Source organism: Microtus pennsylvanicus, chromosome 20 (assembly GCF_037038515.1).
Source record: "Microtus pennsylvanicus isolate mMicPen1 chromosome 20, mMicPen1.hap1, whole genome shotgun sequence".
Lineage (NCBI taxonomy): Eukaryota > Metazoa > Chordata > Mammalia > Rodentia > Cricetidae > Microtus > Microtus pennsylvanicus.
This window is the reverse complement of record NC_134598.1, coordinates 38,642,946-38,663,160: the sequence shown is the minus strand read 5'-3', so window position 1 is coordinate 38,663,160 and position 20,215 is coordinate 38,642,946. Positions and strand designations below refer to the sequence as shown.

At 46.3% G+C, this 20,215-nt stretch overlaps 1 protein-coding gene across 3 annotated transcripts in view; it reads left to right on the top strand.

Annotated features, from left to right (window-relative positions):
- Window positions 1-20,215, top strand: part of Syn3 (synapsin III) — a 382,057-nt gene that overhangs the window by 347,328 nt on the left and 14,514 nt on the right. For all 3 annotated transcript variants that reach the window (XR_012908665.1, XM_075954797.1, XM_075954798.1), the window contains exons 8-9: window positions 10,468-10,610; window positions 17,052-17,126. Coding sequence is in view for 2 of the 3 variants with exons in the window: in XM_075954797.1 (XP_075810912.1) it covers window positions 10,468-10,610; window positions 17,052-17,126 (218 nt within the window). In the remaining variant the exon portion in view is untranslated. The remainder of the gene's footprint in view (window positions 1-10,467; window positions 10,611-17,051; window positions 17,127-20,215) is intronic.

Genomic DNA, 20,215 nt, shown 5'->3' with positions numbered 1-20,215 from the left:
GCCCAGTTTGGCCTTAATTCTTCCTCAGACTTCTAAGTCCTGGGATGACAGGCAGGCACCACCATGTTTGTAGCCCCCTTGTTCTGGCTGTAGCCAAACAAAGCCTGAATTCTCACAGCCAGCATGACTATAACAGCCCCTCTTCCTCTGTTCTTACTGGGTTTTTTTTTCTATGTCATTTAGTTATTGGATGGAAAATGGGTACTTTTTCTATAGCATTTCCTACATTCCAAGTTTAGCTGGTAGCATCCGATGAAGATGTCACTGTCTTCCCTGGGAGCTGGGCAGGTAGATCTCGAGATGCCATGCAAGTCAGGTTCTGAGGTGAAAAGAGTACACTCCTTGATTGGGTAAGGACATTATCCTTCATTGTACCTGAGACACAGCCCTGTGTGAGGAGTTCTCTCTCTTGTTAAGCTGATCTGTAAGTTCAGGTTTTGTCTTCATGCCCCATACCGTAGGACATTTCCAGAAATCCTTTCTGAACAGTCTGGGTATCTACCACTGTTGCTAGGCTTTGCCAAAGGATGCTCTCCTTGGTCCTCACCCCTCCATGTAGTATCAGAAAAGAAGATTTCTTCATCCTTTTACTAGCCCAGTTTTCAGAATAATGATGTGCCTTAGTTAACTCCAAAGGTGACCATCACTTATTTTTAAGTCATGGATTTTTAACAATTCGATGTATTTAAATCTGTTGAATTTGTTATTTTTTTGGCACTCAAATGATCCATCTTTGGTTTCTAGAAATTGTTCAGGAAGACTCATGATCTTGATTTGACTGCTTCTCTCTGCTTGCCATGATGAGATGCTTCCAGCTCACCACATATTTTTACCTAAATCCTGGGGTCAGCCATGGCTCCTTTCAAGATAACAACATTTTTCTAAGGACCATAATCAAAATGCTAAGCATGTTTGTTGTTATTTTGCTGGCCACTTCTTCTAGGTCTTTTCGAGGGCATAGGAAAAAGTAGAACATAAATCTACACTGACATTTTCAATTCAAATTTTAGATAAGAGAGATTTAATTTAATTTCTATGATTTTCAAATTGTATTTCTTTTTCACTTAGGGCTAGGGATATAACTGTGTGGTGTAGCACTTGGCAGACATGGGAGCAGGAAAAGAAGGAGGAAGGAGGGGGGAGAGGAAAAGAGGGAGGGATAGCAGGAGGTAGTGAGGGGAAGGGAGGATCTCGACTCCTAATAATGCTGACATTATTGTTATCTTGGAGCTTTTCAAATAGCATTTCCATTATCATTTCCACAATATAGTCATTAAATATCCATACACAGATTCCTTATTCATTTTTTAAGAATGTGTTACATACATTCCACCAAGGACATACAGTTTCTGCTCTGTTAAATTGCTATTGTTCAAGTTAAACAAATATCTATGAACCATGTCCTTGTGCCAATTATTGATTAGGCAGCAAGGCAGATGGCATTTTCTTCTTTAACGTCCTCCAAATGTAAGCTGCCTCTAGATCATTTTAGTGCCTTAAAACATCTCAGACTCCATGGACCCCAGAATCACTCAGCATATTCTGGATGTAGCTTTGTGCCTCTCCCTCCATCGGGAATGCATCTGTACAAACAAGTGTTCCATTCCTAGCCTGCATGGCTCACCACACACACACACACACCACACACACACACTTCGCTCAGACCTCTGTTCAAACTTGACTTCATCCATCATCTGGGTGGTTCCTCTTCTCACCCAGCATCCCTCATCCACTGCACCCTGCTTTATCTTACTCCACAACATCCTCTCCCCGTTTTCTATCACGCCACTAACAGTTTGTTGGCTTAAACCACTGTGTGTCAGCCTTCTGTTACTATCAAAAAAATTTCTGAGATAATCAACTTTAAAAGAGCAAAGGCCATTCTGCCTCACAATTGTGGATGTTTCAGGCCTTGGCTGTTTGGGCTTGTAGTGAAGCAGTGCATTGTGGTAGGAGGATGAGAGAGAAAGCTACTCACCTGGTGGTGACTGGGAAACACACAGGGAAATGAAGGAGCTGGGATTCCAATATCCTTTCCATGACACACCACAGTGACCTAAAGTCCTCCCACTAGGCTATGTCATAAAGGTCCTACCACCTCCCAATAGCACCTTAGGCTGAGGAGGAAACCTTTAACACAGGGATCTTTGGTGAAATTTGTGATTCAGTTGATGGCTATAAACATCTGTAACCATTCAGGGAGAACAATAGGGAGTTAATTGATTGTTTAATGACTAAATTAACACAACACACACACACACACACATATATATATAGTATTTGCAAGAACCCATGAGGGATTGGTTCTGTTGCGAAAGACACCAAATTCATAGCTCCTCACATTCTTCATCATGATGGTTAATGCTGTCAACTTGACAGAGTGTAGGGTCGCAGAAAGATGGACATCTGGGCATGGCTGGGTGGGCTATTTCCATTAAGTTTATTCATGTGGGAAGCCCTATCTTAATGGTGGGTGGAGTTATTCCCTCTGCAGTGAACCCTGAACTGTAAGGAGAAAGCAAGCTAAGAGCTAAGAGGCACCCATTGCTGTCTAGGTATGGCTATGGACATGGCCTGAGCAGCTGCTTTCTCAGGACTGTGTACCTCGAACCGTGAGCCAGAGTTAATCCTTTCTCCCTTAAGTTGCCTCTGCCAGGGCATTTTATCAGTAGGAAAGAAGACTAAGACATTAGTAAAATATTTTCATGCTGGCACATAGCATACACATTTATACACCCCTGCATACTTTTAATCACTTCTACTTATCATATCTAAGATGATATATATACTTGGTAAATTATTGTTGTTGTTTAAAGAATAATGACAAAAAAAGGTTTTTATGTATTTAGTAGGAACATTATTTTTGGCCAAATATTTTCAAGCTACAGTTGGGTAAAATTAGGACTCAAAACCCTTAGCTTAGAGGGGATAACAGTGTTTATGACAACAGGTACTGGGATGGAGTATGGGTGTACAAGAGAGACAGGAGCCTGGCTCTTCTTATCTATGGGACATGATACCTGTTAACTGCCTTGCTTCTACTAATGCAGCTTAACACAGTATTTGTCCTGCTGAGATCCATATGGAGCTACCTGCCTCTAGATAATTCTTCCAGGTCATTGTCATACATGAAATCCTGAAAGTCCACATCTCTCCTTGGACTTGGATGACTGACTATTCCAGTTCCAGAGGGCAGTTTTGCATTTTCCCAGTCAGTGTTTAGCTCCTGTGTTCTCATCTGTCTTCCCAACGTTAACCATTGCTCTCAGCTCTACGTCACTCTTGACCTTGGTGGACCTGTCTCAGACGGGCTTTCAGCCGCTCCTTAAGTTACTTTTCTGAACTTTGCTTTTCTTAATTCTTATCTGAGATAGTAACTACGTTGTAAGAAGTTTATGATTTTAAATTAAATTATAATAATTGTTGTCCAAGGACTTCCCTAGCATAATGCCTACCACATTCTAGGGGCTCAACAGAAGTTGGTTTACTTTAATCGGATAGTTGCTTGTTGTAATAAGGGCGGTGGTCCCCAACACCCCAAGCCGCCTGCCCGGCTAGCTTATGCCCCGAAATAATTACACAGACACTGTATTCTTTTAAACACCGCTTGGCTCATTTCTACCTAGCATCTTCTAGGCTAACTCTCCCACCTGGACTAGCCCATTTCTTATCATCTGTATAGCACCGGTCTTACGGGGAAGATTCTAGCCTAAGTCCATCCTGGGTCGGAGCTTCATAGCATGCGTCTTCCCTGGAGCAGGTAGCATGGCGTCTCTCTCTGAGGTGTCTGCTCCCGAGAGGAGAGCTGTCAAGTCTGACCTCACTTCCTCTTCCTCCCAGCGCTTTGTTCTGTTTACTCCTCCCACCTATCTCCTAACCAATGAGAGCCAAGCAGTTTCTTTTAATTTAACCAATGACCTTCCTCCATCAGTTGCTGAGGGGTTTTGCTGGCGTAGAACCATAGGTAAACACTTCATTTCCTACCATCATTCCTCCAGTTGCAAGCTTACCTCCCCCACACTGATCCAAATCCCATTTCACCTCTTTGCTGTGTAGAATCATGAAAGCTGAGGCTCATTGCAGAGGTCCAAGATCACAGTAAATGTTATTTAAATATGTATAAGTATTTGTTGGTCTTTTCTTGTTGCTCTAGCTTCTCAGTAACGGACTAGGGAGTAGGGATCTCAGGTCACATGAGGACTGGCTATAAACTTTCTAGTCTCACCCCTGCAAAAATGTGTTTACATATTAAAATAGCATCTACTGTGTTCTTCGACCTCTGTAGCCTCATGTTAGCCAGCTAAGTTGCATACCTTAATCTGGAGACTGAGGATGCAAACACACGCGCTTGTGGGGAGGACACTTCCTATTCAAAACACTGCAAAAGCAAACGGCCAAGTCAAACTCCTGAGGATTGGATGGCGATTAGACTTACTCATTCATATGACCACATAATTAAAAAGTAAAATGAGTCAAATGGAGGAAGCATCTCTAAAAACTGACAATGAGGTGACTCAACAATATATCACATGGTGGCTTACACACAGGATTATTTCAAGTAACCATGGGAATCACTGCTTTTCTAGGGTTTTTTTTTTTTTTTTAGCCTGTAAACCTCAGCACCACAATCCGTCTCGGTCATCATCTTCACGTAGATGGAGAGCAGACACAGGCAGAGGTCAAGACCACCCACGTGGACCATTCATTCATTCTTGGGCCAACACATAGTGAAACAAGGTAGAGGCTCTTGAAAACGAAGTAGCTGCCAGGACCATCACAAGCCCCAGACTCGTTGGAGATATCTGAGCGCGTGATGAACAGTCCTTTGGGGATGGAGATCATCCTCCTGTCCCGTGCTGGAGTTTCAGGTCTTCAGACTTCCTGCTGGAAGAGTCTGACTGGAATCCTGGTCCTTCTTCAGTTCCTCTTGTTGTCTTTGGATGCTTTCCTTCCTAGTTTCTCCTCAAGGCAGCGTGTGTGTGCACACGCTCACACACACACACGTGTGCACATGTATATACATATACACATGTACATGAGAGAAGAAAGGCACTTTTACAGTTAGTCAGGGACAGGCAGGGGAAACCCTGAGCATGAATATGCTGGAGACGGTGTGCAGGAGAGCCAGAGGGGTCATAGAAGACAGAGAGCAGGGGGAGCCTAGCCATGAGAGAGGGAAAGACAAGCTGAAGATGAAAGAGAGAACGGGGTGAAAGGAGCAACCGTAAGAAACAAATTAGACAAGAAGATGGAGCATGATAACAGAGGGAGAGAAAGATGTTCAGAGGGGAGGGAAGATGGGGTGAGGAAGGAAGACGTGAGAAGGCAGAGAGAGGCAGGGAGGGGAGACAAGAGCAGGGGTGCAGGCGAGAGGGGTAGGGGAGGCTGCATCTCTGCAGTTGTTCTCTGGCCCCACACTCTCTGCAGCACATGGGTCCCCTTGCATCACAGTTCATTTGGGCCTTCCTGTTTTTAATCACATCTTTGGGAACCCTCGGAGACTTTTCCAGCCAGTGAATCGGGCAGAGTACCAAGTTTCCCTGTTCGGGGCCCAGCTCTACCTCCCACAGCTGTGCTTATCATGGCCCTCAACACCCTCCGTCCCCGGCCTAAGGACCATCCCAGAGTCCTCTCCAGGATCCCTGATTCCATTTCGTCCCCAGGAATGTCTAACAGAAGCTATAACCCTCTAACAGGGTCGATCCAGCCTAGACATCCGAAAAAATTCATTTTATAAAATGACATACTTGTACAGTGTGGGTCTGGGGAGATGGGTCCATGGTTAAGGCCTCACCATGAGGACTAGAGTTCAGATCCCCAGAACCCCTGTAAGTGGTGGGTGAGTGTGGCAGCCTGCCTGTAATTCCATCAAGGAGCTCCTCCTTGGAGGCAGAGATGGGAAAGCCCTGAGAAAGTTGGCTAGCAAGACTAGCTGTGTGGGTGAGCTCTGGCTTGATTGAGAGACTTCTGTGAATAATGTGGACCATGACTGAGGATGCTTCATAGCACCAACTGTGGATACACACACAGCCCTGATGGAAAAAATGTACACCCCCAAAGCACACTTTCTTTCGTTCTCTGACTCACGGATGTCTTCCACTGCCATGATACTCTCCCAGCTCTAAGTTCTAGTCTCCCTCCAGCTTCTTACATTCCTTCCAGAAAACACCTTTTAACACCTACACTGTGCCACGCATGAATATTATGACTTTGAACAAAAATCATTGTCCATCCCCGAGAAGCTCAGCATCTAAAGGGAGGTAGGCACAGAAGACCCAGGGCAGGGCCAGGATTTTTATTTTTTGAAACCCCAGCATTGTACAGTCTAGGGAACCCTCTGTAACAAAAAGAAAGGAAGAGGAAAAAAGAAAAGAAATAAAAAGAAAAGCAAAGAAAAGAAAGATCAGCCTGTTGCTAGGGACATTTGACTCTTTTGAAAGAACCCAGAAAGAGTTATGCCAGCTCTGGAGGGGGCAGAATGAGTGACACTCCCCCTCTCCCCAACTATTCAGACAGGAAGGTGGGCTGACGCACTGGCTCACTGTTGAAGCTATAATTATCGATACTTTCCCTTTTGGTTCTCTTTTGTCCCCACTATGAACAAAATCCCAGGTGCACTTTAAGGTTTAGATTGTGATTGAGATAAAGTCTAATTGTCAAAACAAACTAGAAGTTTCTGTTTCCCCTAATGGAACTGGGTAAAAAGAAACCCAGGGTTGGTATGGAGCCTCCCTGGTTTCGAGGGGCCGGTTTCCTTCCACCATGTGAATCATCCACTTGTTATCCATTAAGCCAATGGTGGGCCACATCCCAGCCAGCAGGAAAAGGACAAGAGCGAGGGGAAAGCCAGCCCTGGCCTACAGTTCACACCCCCTTCTTTGATGACACAAAAGCACCAAGATGTCACATGGACACACTAAGGTGCTGGAGAAAGGGCAAGTGTGGTGTTTATTCCGATGCCCACGTGTCTTCGGGTCAGAAGAGAACGATGCATGCCTCCTGTGTGGTCTGGGAAGCCACGGGACAGAAGCTCTAGTCTTTCCAAAGCCACTGGTGACGGAAGCATGGCTGTGCTATGCAGGTCCTCCCTGTAAGCTCTCTCCTGGGATCTTTCATTCTGATAACTTTGAATCCCTGCACCTGAATCCACACGGTGACTAAGGATGAAGCCCTAGACCATCTGAAGGGCACCGGAGGGAGAAAAGGCACTGTCAACTGTAAGGGAGGCACCAGAAAGGAAAGAACAGTGGTGTGTAAACCAGACTCCAAAGCTTTTTCTAGTTCATGCTACCCAGAGCAGGACGCAACTCAAAGAACTCTACAGATCTGCAGCGAGGCAGGTGGGGTGGTTTATGTTGCTTATCAGCTTGGTGGGATCTATAATCATCTTAGAGATAAACCTCTGGATGTGTCTATGAGGGATTATCTAGATGAGGTTCATTGAGGTTCAATTTATCCATCTATTTATCCTGTCAGGCTGGATAAAAAGGAGAAAGCAAGGTGAACAACGGCATTCAGAACTCTGCTTCCTGGCTGTAGAGGGAATGTGATTTGGCCGCCTCATGCTTCTTCCACAATGACTTCCCAGCCAGGATGGACTCTTCCCTCAAACTATGAGCCAAAATAAGCCTACCCTTCCTTCTTCAGGTTGCTTCTGTTGGTTTTTTACATAGCAGTGCTCCAAGTAACTAATACAGAGGCTGAATCAACGTTGGTGTGATGGCAGAGAATTAGACCTGAGGACAATGGCTTGAGAGAAGAAGACCACAAAGACCCAGAGTCATCCGGTAGAGAGTGGCAAGAACCCAAAGTGCCAATTAGCAGGTGGCAGATCCTTTTTGGATTTGTCCCATCGTGATAAATATACCAAACATGAGATTGAAACTAAATGACAGCTTCTTTAATAGAAATCAAAACAACAGCTGCTTAACCAAGTTCATTGCTCTCTCCTGCAAGATTCTGAAGGTACAAAGTACTGAAGGGGTTTACAACACTGGGGACCCAGGTTCCCTCCATGTTATCACTCCACCACTCTCAACACATGACTTCTGTGACTGCTGCTGCTCAAGTTATCACAGCCATAATGAAGAAGGGAAGAGGAAAGGAAGGACTCTTCACCTTCAGGTGGTGTAGGAGTTCCTTCCGTTTGTGTGTTGCTTTCATTGGTTAATGAATAAAGAAACTGCCTTGGCCTAGTTGATAGGGCAGAACTTAAGGTAGGCAGAGAAAACAAAACTGAATGCTGGGAGGAAGAAGGGCAGAATCAGAGAAGCCATGGATCCTCCACCAGAGATGGACACTGGTTAGAATCTCTGGTAAGCCACTGCCATGTGGTGATACAAAGATTAATGGAGATGAGTTAAACTAATATGTAAGAGTTAGCCATTAAGAAGTTAGAGCTTATGGCCAAACAGTGTTTTAATTAATACAGTTTCTCTGTGGCTATTTCAGGTGTAAGCTAGCCGAGGGGCCAGGACAAACAAGGGGCCCTCTCCATACAACATTCAGGGACCACTAAGAAGTGACTCACACCACAGCTACTTGATTTTCATTGGCTAGAACTTAAAGAGTTCACCACATCCATTTGGAAAGGATACTAGAAGGAAAGCATCTGTTTCTTGGAGACCAGATGCTCAGCTTAAACTGAAGGGTCCTATTGCTAAAAGGAGTAGGGACAGCCAGACATCAGAGCCTCGGGAGACCTAAGACAAAGGAATAAGGTACACTTCTGCCCCTGTTACAGCTGGAAAGAGAAGGGGAGGCTATGAGCTGGAAAGTGGGTTGTACGTAGGGACATCTTCCTGGCTGACCTTGTTTTCTCTGCACCATGTGCCTGAGCTTCATTACTGGAAGGTTGTGCTCTTCAAGGGTGAAGAGGAAAGAAGGCTTGCCAAGGCTTGCTTATTTAGAATCCCTCATGGAGAAAAGAAAGTCTGTACCTGCAAAAGCCTGAGCTGGTTAGTAACAGAGCTGGGCCTTTGGGTCAGGATTTAATTGTAGGCACTGCGCTCAGATGCACTGACTTTGGATAAAGACAACTCAGTCTGCACATCTGTAGAAAGACCATATGTGTAGCTGGCATGCCTTGCCCCTGCAGGTGCCTTTGTACACTTGTTACAAATGTGAATGGACGATACCATAGAAGCGATGGTGTTTTCAGAGCAGAGATGCAAAGAGCAGGGAGCATGGGAAAGAAGAAGAATGCACTCCTGAGGGTCAATCCCACTCTTTTCCTGTTCCATCCAGACTGCCATTGCACTCAGCGCTCTGGGGCTTCTACCTGCCTCTGGTCCAGCGTTGGAATGTTCCACTGACAATGTGAAGAAGCCAGGAAGACCAGTCTAGACAAGTAGCGCCCTATGGCCACCTGGAAGGGGCACTCCACCCTGTTTTTCACAGACTCTAAGATTCAGCTTCTGCAGTGTCTTGATGCCACAGAGCCTTGACCTTGTACCCTGCCCTTGGTCTTGGGAGCTCTCTTGAGACTTTTTTCTTACCTCAAGACACCACTCTGTGGTCCTGGCCTCAACCCAGTAAACAGGGCAAGTGTCTCCCACGAGCTTCTGAACTACAAAGCCAACCTGTCCACTGCATGTACATATCCAAACACACACTCGTACACACTACTCTATACACACCAGGTATAAACACAGCAAGTACCAATGAGTGTACAAAAACATACCATACATGTAGCATCCACTATATACATGCAAACACAGCACATGCATGCACACAGGCACGCACGCACACACCATGTTTTTCTAACTGGTTTCTCTGTTGCCTACCACACTCCCCCAATTCAACCCCTTACACAACTGAGTGATTGTTCTGAAAACACAAATTAAGGCACTTGCTCCTTTAAATACCAATCTCTTTCTGTGGCATCTGGACCTTCTGCCTGAAACCTGCGCATCTGATCAAAGCTAGCAGGACCTGTTCCCTAGGATGCCACCCAACCATTGTGCCCACTTTCCTATCCCCAGCAACCAGGTGACCAGCTATTCTTCCCTAGAGGCCCTAATGTTCCCTTTGACCCCGCCCTCCACATCGCCAGCCAGCCACACATTCGGAATGTATATTCATGGTAGTGTATACCTTTAATCCAGCACAGCACTCAGGAGGCAGAGGCAGAGACAGGAGGATCTCCACAAATTTGGAGTCAACCTAATCAACATAGGGAACATTTGGACTACAATAGAGAGACCCTTTGTCCAAACAAAATAAAAGTATTAATCAGGCAGGGGCTCTTGAGATAACAGGTGGTTCTTCAGAGCTCACCTGTTATCTCAAGAGCCCCTGCCTTCCCAGCTGGAACCAGCCCCTTCCTTTTCTGTTCCTTGGGAAAGCAGGTAGTGGGATTGTTCACCTCCTGCGTCTATGTCCCTGCAAGTCAGGTGACCTTCTCTTTGATGGAGCACCTTGTCCTGGTCTGGGCAGCCACACTCACATGTCCTCCTTGCTCCACAGATCAAAGTAGAAAACCAGCATGACTACCAGGACATCACTAGTGTGGTGGCCATGGCCAAAACCTATGCCACCACTGAAGCCTTCATCGACTCCAAGTATGACATCCGCATACAGAAGATCGGATCCAACTACAAGGCATACATGTGAGTCAGTGGGCAGGGACTGGGAGGAAGGTGGGAGTGGCCTGCTTCTACCATGATGCTGTGTTTGTTTGTCCTTTGCTTCTGTTGCAACTTAGCCCGATAGACCTCTCTATAAAGGTGTGTGTGTGTGTGTGTGTGTGTGTAGATTTGTGCAAATCAAGGAGTCCTTGCTGAAGGGTTGGAATTCTCTTCGGTATGAAGCTGCATGGCCTGGTGTGTATGGAAAAGCAATCTGTTATTTTCTGGAACCTACAAGACTCATTAGGAAGTCACGCCAAATTCTCTGGTTGCAAGCAACAAAAACTGCTTCTGAATCCTACATGTTTTGTTTTTAAGGAAATTCACTAGAAAATCATGGGTAATTGGAAAGTTTAAAAAAACAAACCAAAATCCTGCTAAATTTATGATTTCGAAAGCACTGGGATTCAGGGCAGCCCCATGTACATAGTAGTGTGTGTGGTTGATGCTCACGGGGCCGATGGATGAAGAATTCACTAGAGTCTTTTTGAAGCACTTATCTCAGAGTGTGATCTGTCGCTTCCATTTTGGTTGGAGGCAGAAAACCACTATGGCAAATCCAAGCAGGAAGGCAGGCAAGTTGAGCAAGATCAGGGCCGGGCAGAAGTGGAGGTGCTGCCTCTAAAGGAAGAGCTATGAATGCCAGGTGACAAAGGCAGCCCCCTGCATTTGCTTCAAGGTGAGTCGGCAAATGAAGAGCTAACCTGGGACTGAAGCCATCCACTTCAGTGGGACTCCAGAGCAGGAGGAAAGGCTGTCTCTTGAAAAGGTCTTACCTGTGTCTGGGTCTTTGTGCCCCTCACTTTGGAATGTTGTTCCTGGTTCCACTTCAGATGGGGAGACCCAACAGTCAGCTCTATGCAGCACCGACTGTGAGCACAGCTCCATATCAGGAAACTGCAGTGATCAGCCATGGACAGTTGGACAGTCTGTCTATCCATGTGTTGTCTATCTGTGCAGCATAGCTTTTGCCTGGGAATCCTGTGGGCAAGCCAAGCTGTCACCTGCTTCTGTTAAGATGTCAAGTCAATCAAAGCTGTGCCTATTCGCGAATGCATTGTCTGCCATGACCTTTTGCTACCTGGATTGCCCATTGGAAAAACATATCTTTGTGTAAAGAGCCAGGTAGAGACCAGGGAGATAGGTCATAAAGACCTGAGTACGATTCCCAGCATCCATCTAAAAAGATGTGATGGTGCATGATTATAATCCTAGCCTTGGGGAGGATCCCTGTGGCTCACTACCCAGATAGTCTAACATAGTTAGCAAGCCCCAGGTCACAGTGAGAGACTCTGTCTCAAAAACCAAGGTCAATGGTTCCTGATGAACAACACCAAGATTGACGTCTGGTTTCCATGCTCACTCACGTGTGTGTGTGTGTGTGTGTGTGTGTGTGTGTGTGTGTGTGTGTGTGTAATTTTAAATAGGTCTGGGTGGGGTTGGTTCAATGAGTAAAGCATTTTGTTTGCAAGCACCAAAATCTGAGTTCAATCTCCAGATCCCACATAAAAGTATGAGGTATGAGGCTGGGTGTGGTGGTGAACACCTTCAGTTTCAGTATTTGGGAGGCAAGTGAATCTCTGTGAGTTGGAGGCCAGCCTGGTCTACATAGTAATTTCAGGATACCAGAGTTGCATAGTGAGGCCCTTTCTCAAAACACAAAAGTAATAGGTATGGTCATAAGCTCTTGTAATCCAAACACTCTGGAGTTCCCTGACCAGTCAATCTATTCTAATTGGTGATCTCCAGGCCAATTAAAGACCTTGTTGCAAAGGAAACAGATTTCTGAGGATGACACCCAGGGTTCCCCCAGCCTCAACAAGTACGATGTGTGTGTGTGTGTGTGTGTGTGTGTGTGTGTGTGTGTGTGTGTGTGTGTGTGGATAGGGGAGATTTTAGGCTTTGAGACCCATGCCCTTGGTGGCAACTGTACCATTTCCTGAGACACTGGAAAAGACACATGTAATTGACCAATAAGGACACAGTCCCAAAAAAGAGATAAAGCCAGTTTGCAAGGGATAGTTCTCTTCCATCCTATCAGTCAACCACCCAGTTCTTTCCCCGAGGGCAGGCCAGAGCTGTTACTGCTTTCACGTGTTCTCTCGGAGTGTCTCAGGGATTAGATCTCCCATACAGACACACACATACACGCACGCGCATGCACACACACACACACACACACACACACACACACACACCCTCGCACGCCGCCCCGAATCAGGCATTCTTGAAGCACCGTGGTGTCATTTCCTTCCTCCTTTCCTTGTTAGAATTTGCATTTGTCATTGGTGTCACTTTGCCCCAGTTTCTTTTCCGGGGATTACCTCATTGCTGCATTCTTTGAACCCTTCTGGCCTGACAGCTCCAATTTGTCATTGGTTACAGAGAATCTTGGACCCTGGGTTGGTCCACAGCCAAGGGATGGGGCTCATACCACACTTGAGCGGCGAATGTCCTCCCTGCCCATAACTGTTCACCCTCCTCTGGCCCACATCCTGCTCTGCACTTAGGCCTCTCTGCTTGCTAACACAGAGGTGTCACTGCTTGCAAATTCTCCTAATGCACAGCCGGGACACACATATGCATATTTGCCCGCTCGGATACAAGCATCCGTGATTATTTCTCTCTATATCCATCTGCATGTATAACCCTCTAATGAAGTCACAATGCTGTCTGGACTTTCATCCAGTACCATGTGGCTCAGCTGTGCCTTCCTGATTGCTGTCTATTCTTCCTCTGCCGGTTAAGAAAAAGCTGACTCTCCCCCCGTCCGTCACTCACTTGACCCCCATCCATGTGAACAGTTTCAGCCTGTGCCTAAAACAGTGGGAAACAAGTCTACCAACCCCAGCACAAGCTTGTAGAAAGTATCATGACGTTCAGTCTTCACTCTTGTCCAAAGTTGCTCAGCCAGAAGCTTCTCCTCCACCTCCAAGGTTGTATGTTTGATCTTAAGTACTCCCTCCCCAAATTCATATTGAAAATCCACCCCTTCTCAATTATCTTACGAAAATGGGTCAGAGAGGGGATTATATCATCAGGGTAGAACCTTCCAGAAAGCAATCAGTGCTTGTTCTATTTCCATTCTGCTACTGTGTTAAAGCACTCTGAACAAAAGCAACTTTAGGGAAAAAAGAAAAGAATTTATTTCAACTTCCCTTCCATCACTGAGGGAAGTCAGGGCAGGAACTCAAGTAGAAACTTGAAGCAGAGACCCTGGAAGAATGCTATTTGCTGGCTGACTTATAGAGCCACGCTTGGTTAGCTTTCTTATAAAGCCAAGGACCACCTCTCTAGGGAATAGTGCCGCCCACAGTGGGCTGGGCCCTCCTATATTAATTAACAATAAGGCAATCCCCACTGACATGCTCACAGGCTGGTCCAATCTGGTCAGTTTCTCAACTGAGATGCCTTTTCTCAGGTGATTCTAGGCTGTATCAAGTTAACAATTAAGGCAGTGTTCTTAGAAAAAAAAGAACTCTGAAAGGCCCCTTGCTTCATCTGCTACATGAAGACATGCTAAGAAGGCACAGACTAAAAAATGGGTCATCATCAAACATGAACCTTTAGGCAATTTGAACTTGGACTTCGATGTCTCCAGACTACAAGAAATGAGTCATTGTCTATAAATCACACAGCTAATGGTCCTCCCTTACATCAGCCCAAATAAATAAAGGTGATTATAGCCAAGGTGGATGCTTTAACAACAATCTCCATTTCATCCTACATCCGCTGGCTGCATCTCATTTAAGTCAAGGACAAGAGCCCTTCCATACATGTGTGATGTACTCCATGAGCTATGCATGGAATCAAGGGTTTATGGAGTGCAGTTTTGGAGCATCTGCCGTTAAGAGAGAAGGATAACTCTAGTGCCATCCCCTTCAGTGGGGCTGATACAAGCTGATACTTATAAAGCCCTTGGATACACAGCTCGGATGTCTAAAGCTGTCCTTGGGTATCAGCTCTCCCAGTTATCGCCCTCTTGGAATGAGAGCAATCTGGCTTGAGTTTCTGCTGTTTCAGCCCTTGGAATGCCTTCTTCTTTATCTTTTCTTGCTAAAAATAACAGCACAGCCATTTGTGCTGAGAGGTTGACGGGAATGTTTCCTCTCATTCACGTAGGACCCCACTCAGGTCTACAGTTATTCCCATTTTACCAAGGAAGAAGTTAAAAGACTCGGAGATGCTGCCCGTGGCATATTACTAGAAAATGCTAGCACCACAATGTTCTTCAGTTCTTACCGTCTTCCACCATCAACTCACTATGCCAAATGCTGTTCACCTGCCAAGGCATAGCTCAGTGGGCAGGTTCTGGGGCCTCATCCAGTGATCTCAATGGATAGGTAGGTTCTGGGGCCTCATCCAGTGACTCTGGGGTTTCTTTTGCATCCCTGGAGACCATAACCATTGCTAAAATCGCCATGGCAGTCCTCTGGCTCAAACCAAGTAAAGGCAGGAAGGGAATAGCCTAAGCAGGGTACAGTTTTACACTCTCCGACTGAGCCATATCCAGGATGTAGGCTGACCCTGTGAGCGTTGTTGTCATAATTTTTGTCAGCTTGACACAAACCTAGGCATACCTAAGAAGAAGGACTCTGTTGAGAAATGGCCTCCATCAGATTGGCCGTGTTAGTGTGTATGTGTGGAGTTTGTTTGATTACTAATTGACGGAGGAGGACCCTACCTACTGTAGGTGGCACCATCTCTGGGCAGATGGGCCAGGGCTGTATGAGAAAGGCAATTGAACTGAAAGAGCACACCAGTAAGCAGCATCCCCAGTGATCTCTGCATCAGTTCCTCTTCCTAGCTTCCTGCTTGAGCTCCTGCCTAGGCTTTTCTCAGAGATGAGCTGTCTTGGTTACTGTTCTATTGCTGTGGAGAGACATCATGAAGACACCCATAAAACAGAATATTTAATTGGGAACCTGCTTACAGGGATCCATATGTGTCTGAGGTTCTCCCCAGCATACATCATCCCTCTCCCAGTCAGTAACTACAGGGCACCTATTAGTGGTCCCGTTGGAACTCTGTGCCCAGAGGACAGAGCAAAGCATGTTCTGTTTTTAGAGCTTCTCCCCCATCAGGACAGTTAGATGAGCACAGTGCCAGGGAGAAAAAAGGAGAGGGAAGCAGGGCAGGGCATGGACAGCCATATAAGGACTGAACAAGAAGGTGTGCTGCAAGGGAGTCATATTCAAATGAAGCCTGAAAGATGAGCAAGGGCTTAGGAAGGAAAGGTGGTAACAAAGGCCACCAGGGGCAAAGGGGAGAGTGAGTGTGTAGGACAGAAGCCATACATGGGCAAGCACTAAGAAGGAAGACAGTTGTGGCTGAAGAGAACAAAGTCCAAACAAGAAGCTGAGAAGAGCAGCATGGCAGGCAGAGGTCACAAAGGCTTCCCAACTCTTCACCATGGGAAAGTAATCACTTCCTCCCTAAGATCATCTTTTTCCCTACATTTAAAAACCTATTTAAAAAAAATCCCAGAATCACTAGGTGGTACACTGCCCTAGTTCTCCTCAAAAGCAAGAGGTCATGCCTCTTACTCATTTTTCCATTATTGTAATAAAATACTTGAGATGATCAACTTAAAAGGAAGAAAGGTTTATTCAGATTCACAGTTTCAGAGGGTTTAGCTCGTGGTTACTTGTGCCTATTGTTTTGAGCCTGTGGTAGCACAAACAAGGGGGCTGCTCACATTATGGTGGCCAGGAAGCCAAGAAAGAGGCAAGAAGGACTTAGGTCCCTTCAAGGGCATGACCCCCCAAGACCTAACATCCTTTTCCCAGGCATCACTTGCTGAAGGTTCCCACACCTCCCAATAGCACCACAAGATGCTAAAAGTCAAGCCTTACCATGTGGGATCTGGAGTGGGAACACTGAGGCACCAAAGTTTGTGCCATTTTATCTGAGCAGCCTTTTTATATTTCAATTTTAATCCTGGGGGCTGGAAAATGGCTCAGCGGTTAAACGCATTTTATTACTCTTACAGAGAGCCAGGATTTGCTTCCCAGCACCCACATGGCGGATTATAGACTTCCATAACTCCAATTTCTGTGGGTCTGAATCTCTCTTCTAAGCTCTGTGGGCATTACACACACATGGAACACAACGTGCAAACAAAACACACACAAAAACATAAAATAAATAAACAAAAATATAAGTAAACACAATTTAATCTTTAAATTTCAAAAACTTTTGGCAAACAATACACAATATCCAGGAATAAATAAATCAGTCGGCATTAATGGAAATTACAGAAAGAAAAATCAAGTTGAGGGCAGGCTACAGATACAAAAGTAATGCTGTGTATATTATGGGCCAGAAGTTTGAAACAACATCTGCTAACCACCAAAGTGAAGAAGAAAAGCAGATTAGTGGCAGAGATCCCTAATATCCTCAATGTGATCTGTTCTAACCTAGGAGAACCTCCATCTCTGGAAACTGGAAGGCCAACACAGGTTCTGCCATGCTGGAGCAGGTGGCCATGACGGAAAGGTAAGAGACAAAGGTTCTGTGGAGAGAGGCACCAGCATCCATGAGAATGGCACTCCAACCTCTGACCAGTGTCCCATAGAGCCATTTGCCAGTTCGCTGTCCCTTATGGTCAGCAGCAACAGCAGGGCACCTGACAAAATAATGCTTACAGATGATAAGATTTCAGAGAAGGGAAGTGGTTTGCCTTGTGTCCCAGAGGTAAGAGAGGAACACTGAGATCCTGGCTTCAAGTCCTGAGACCTTCTGGGTCCTGCTCTGCTGCCTCAGTAAGAGACTGAAGCCTTCATCAGTCCCCAGTTGCCTGCAAATAACTGGGAGAAAACATTTGTATTAAAACATCAAAATATGGATATGGGCCTTCCTCAGACCTTCTGAAGAAGGAAAAGCCAGTTCTTCATAAATTGTGTGTACTCTGGGGTGCACTGTAGCTGAGGGACTTACAGGTCTTCGTCCCGTCGGGCACTGCTGTGTAGCCTTCTCAGTTGAGAGAGGTCTGGGCATCTGTTCTCTGAGCCAGTCACACTCCTTCCTAGGAGTTCACCGAGCACTGCCTGCGAGCATGCAGCAGTAGTGGCCAGAGCATGCGCTCTAAGGTCAGTAAACACTGAGAGCCTACTGCATGCCAGTGTGCTGAACAGAAAAGCGGCCACGGCAAAGGGCGCTGACTCAATTCTCTCCTCTGAGAACCAAGGGTCATCTGTAAGCATCAGAACAAAGCTCATTAGTTTGAGCTTTGGGGATGTAGCTTTTGTTGATGAAAACTCAAGAGGCATGCTTTCAGGAGAGACCTGAGACCCCATCTCCGTGAGATCATTTCTTTCACGGTTGTGTCTGTTCAAACTTCTCCAACCATGGTTCACAGCGTCACTAGGCTTAATGTCTCAGGGTCAAGTCCGACAGAAAGAAACCATCTTTTCCTGTCATTTCATCCAAAGCCTGAAATGGAACCTTATTGATTGCTTAGCCAGGCTTGGGATCATAGGATCATCCCTAAGCCAATCATGGGCTGAGAAGGCTGTGAGATTGTGTTTGAGTAAACCTATGGCAAGTTACGACTCTAGAGGCTGGAGTGGAGCCTTCCTCTGTAGCAACAGTGACTGAGTCCCAGGAAGGATGTAATGCCACACACTGAGAAGTCTTTAGTAGGAAGGAAAGTAATTGCCCCACCTATGTTAAAGACAGCCACCTTTCCCCACTTGTCTAAGGGATGACACAATTGCAGATGAACACAATAATGTTAGGGCAACATGAGCATTGAACACTTGTAGAAGAAAGAAGGAGAAGGGGCACCCAGTGAAATTTAGGGAAGGAGAGACCAGAGCGTGGTTCCTGAAGGACTAGGTACCGGCTTGAATGAGTGGGCCCCTGAAGGAGCTAGCTTTTGTTTCATCTCAACAACAATGTCACAAGCTGTCACTATGCACTAGTTTTAGAGCTCGGCCTTGGAGCAGGTGGTGGGGAAGAGAGACATTAGCCCCGCCCCTGTGGAACCTCCAGTTCAGGGTCTATAAGCTCAGGAAGCCAGATGAACCAAGGTGGGTACCCTCTGCCCTTTCTAGATAAGCTAACAGACAGTTCTGAACTTGTTCTGAAAAATGAAGGTAAATCTGCATGCCGTTAGAAAGGCTAACCATGGCAGAGGACCCTGCCAGGGTGGATACCTGCCTTTCTCAGCAGGCCCAGTTAGGAGATGCTAGCTGTCATCTGGGAACTCCCTTGTACCAGCTAATCTTGTGAGGTTGTGCCAAGTACCTGGCACACCCCTCCCCCAGGCGGGGGCATTCATGGACAGCCAGTGCCCTCTTCTTCATGACTCTCGCAGTCAGTAAGTCCTACCCTCTCCCTGGCCTCCGAAGTTTATGGTGGGGACCTCCAGCACATCACCATCCCGTGGCTCTGCTCTGTCTCAAGCCACAAGGATCCCTCCAACAGGAACCTGGAAGACAGGACAGGGTCTGCTCAGCCTAACATGCACTGTCCCTCAGACAGTCGTGAGTTGTGCCCATGGCCTGAACAGAACTCCCTGTCCCATTCCTACACTTCCAAAGTCTCTGGAGCCCCTTAAGCAGACCCAGGCCCTCCGTGGATCCTGAACAATTCATTCAGTTTGATTAGTGCTAGTCTACCTGGTTGAAGGGAGGACCTTTCCCGTATTTCCTGGCCTCTGGGGTTTCTGGCCCTAGGGTGATGCACACACATAACTTAGATGTCCACTGTTTGAAAAAAAACCTTTGGAAACTAGTTGCCTCCAGTCCTAAGTCTAGGCTCGTATCTCTCTTGGGAAGAACCTGACTCATTAGTGTGTCTCAGGCACAGTGCTCCCTGAGCACGTTGTGTCCCATGAGTCAACACCAAATACAGTAACTCTAACACCTGGCTCCCGAAGCCTCTCACAGCCCCAGGGATCAACGTTGTTGCCAAATGTGGCTGTGCTTCAGTCCGAGCATTGTACGCAGCATTGAGAATAGGTAGAGACCACTCAATAACGCAGGGTAGAGTCCAGAAGCTGCCCGTTTATCTGTACAGGGGCTGCATTATCTTTGGAGCCCCAAGCACAAGAAGCATCAAATGAAGGAAACAGAGGCATCAGGAAGGAAAAGCTCGTTCAAAATCACCGAGAAACTAATAGGAAACATTCATAACACAGGCCAGGGAGACAGGTCAGTCCAGAAAGCACTTACCACACAAGAATGAGGGCATGGGTTCCATCCCCAGATCGCACATTTAAAAAGCCAGGCAGGTGTGGCAGAATGCAGCACTGGGGGAGAGAGAGAAACAAGAGGATCCTGGAGCTCGCTGGCCAGCCAGCTACACTGTTCAGCGAGCTCCATATGGAGTGGGAGACCTTGCCTCAAAAATCAAGGTAGGGGGCTTCTGAGGAACAACACCCAAGGTTCACTTTGGGCCCTACAACCCATATGTGCAATTTGTGCATACATGTGCTCCTACCCAATATGTGTTCTCTCTCTCTCTTTGTCTCTCTCTGTGTGTGTCTCCCTCTCTCTCTCTGTCTCTCTCTGTCTCCCTCACTCTCTGTGTCTCTGTGTGTCTCCCTCTCTCCCTGTGTCTCTCTATGTCTCCCTCTCTCT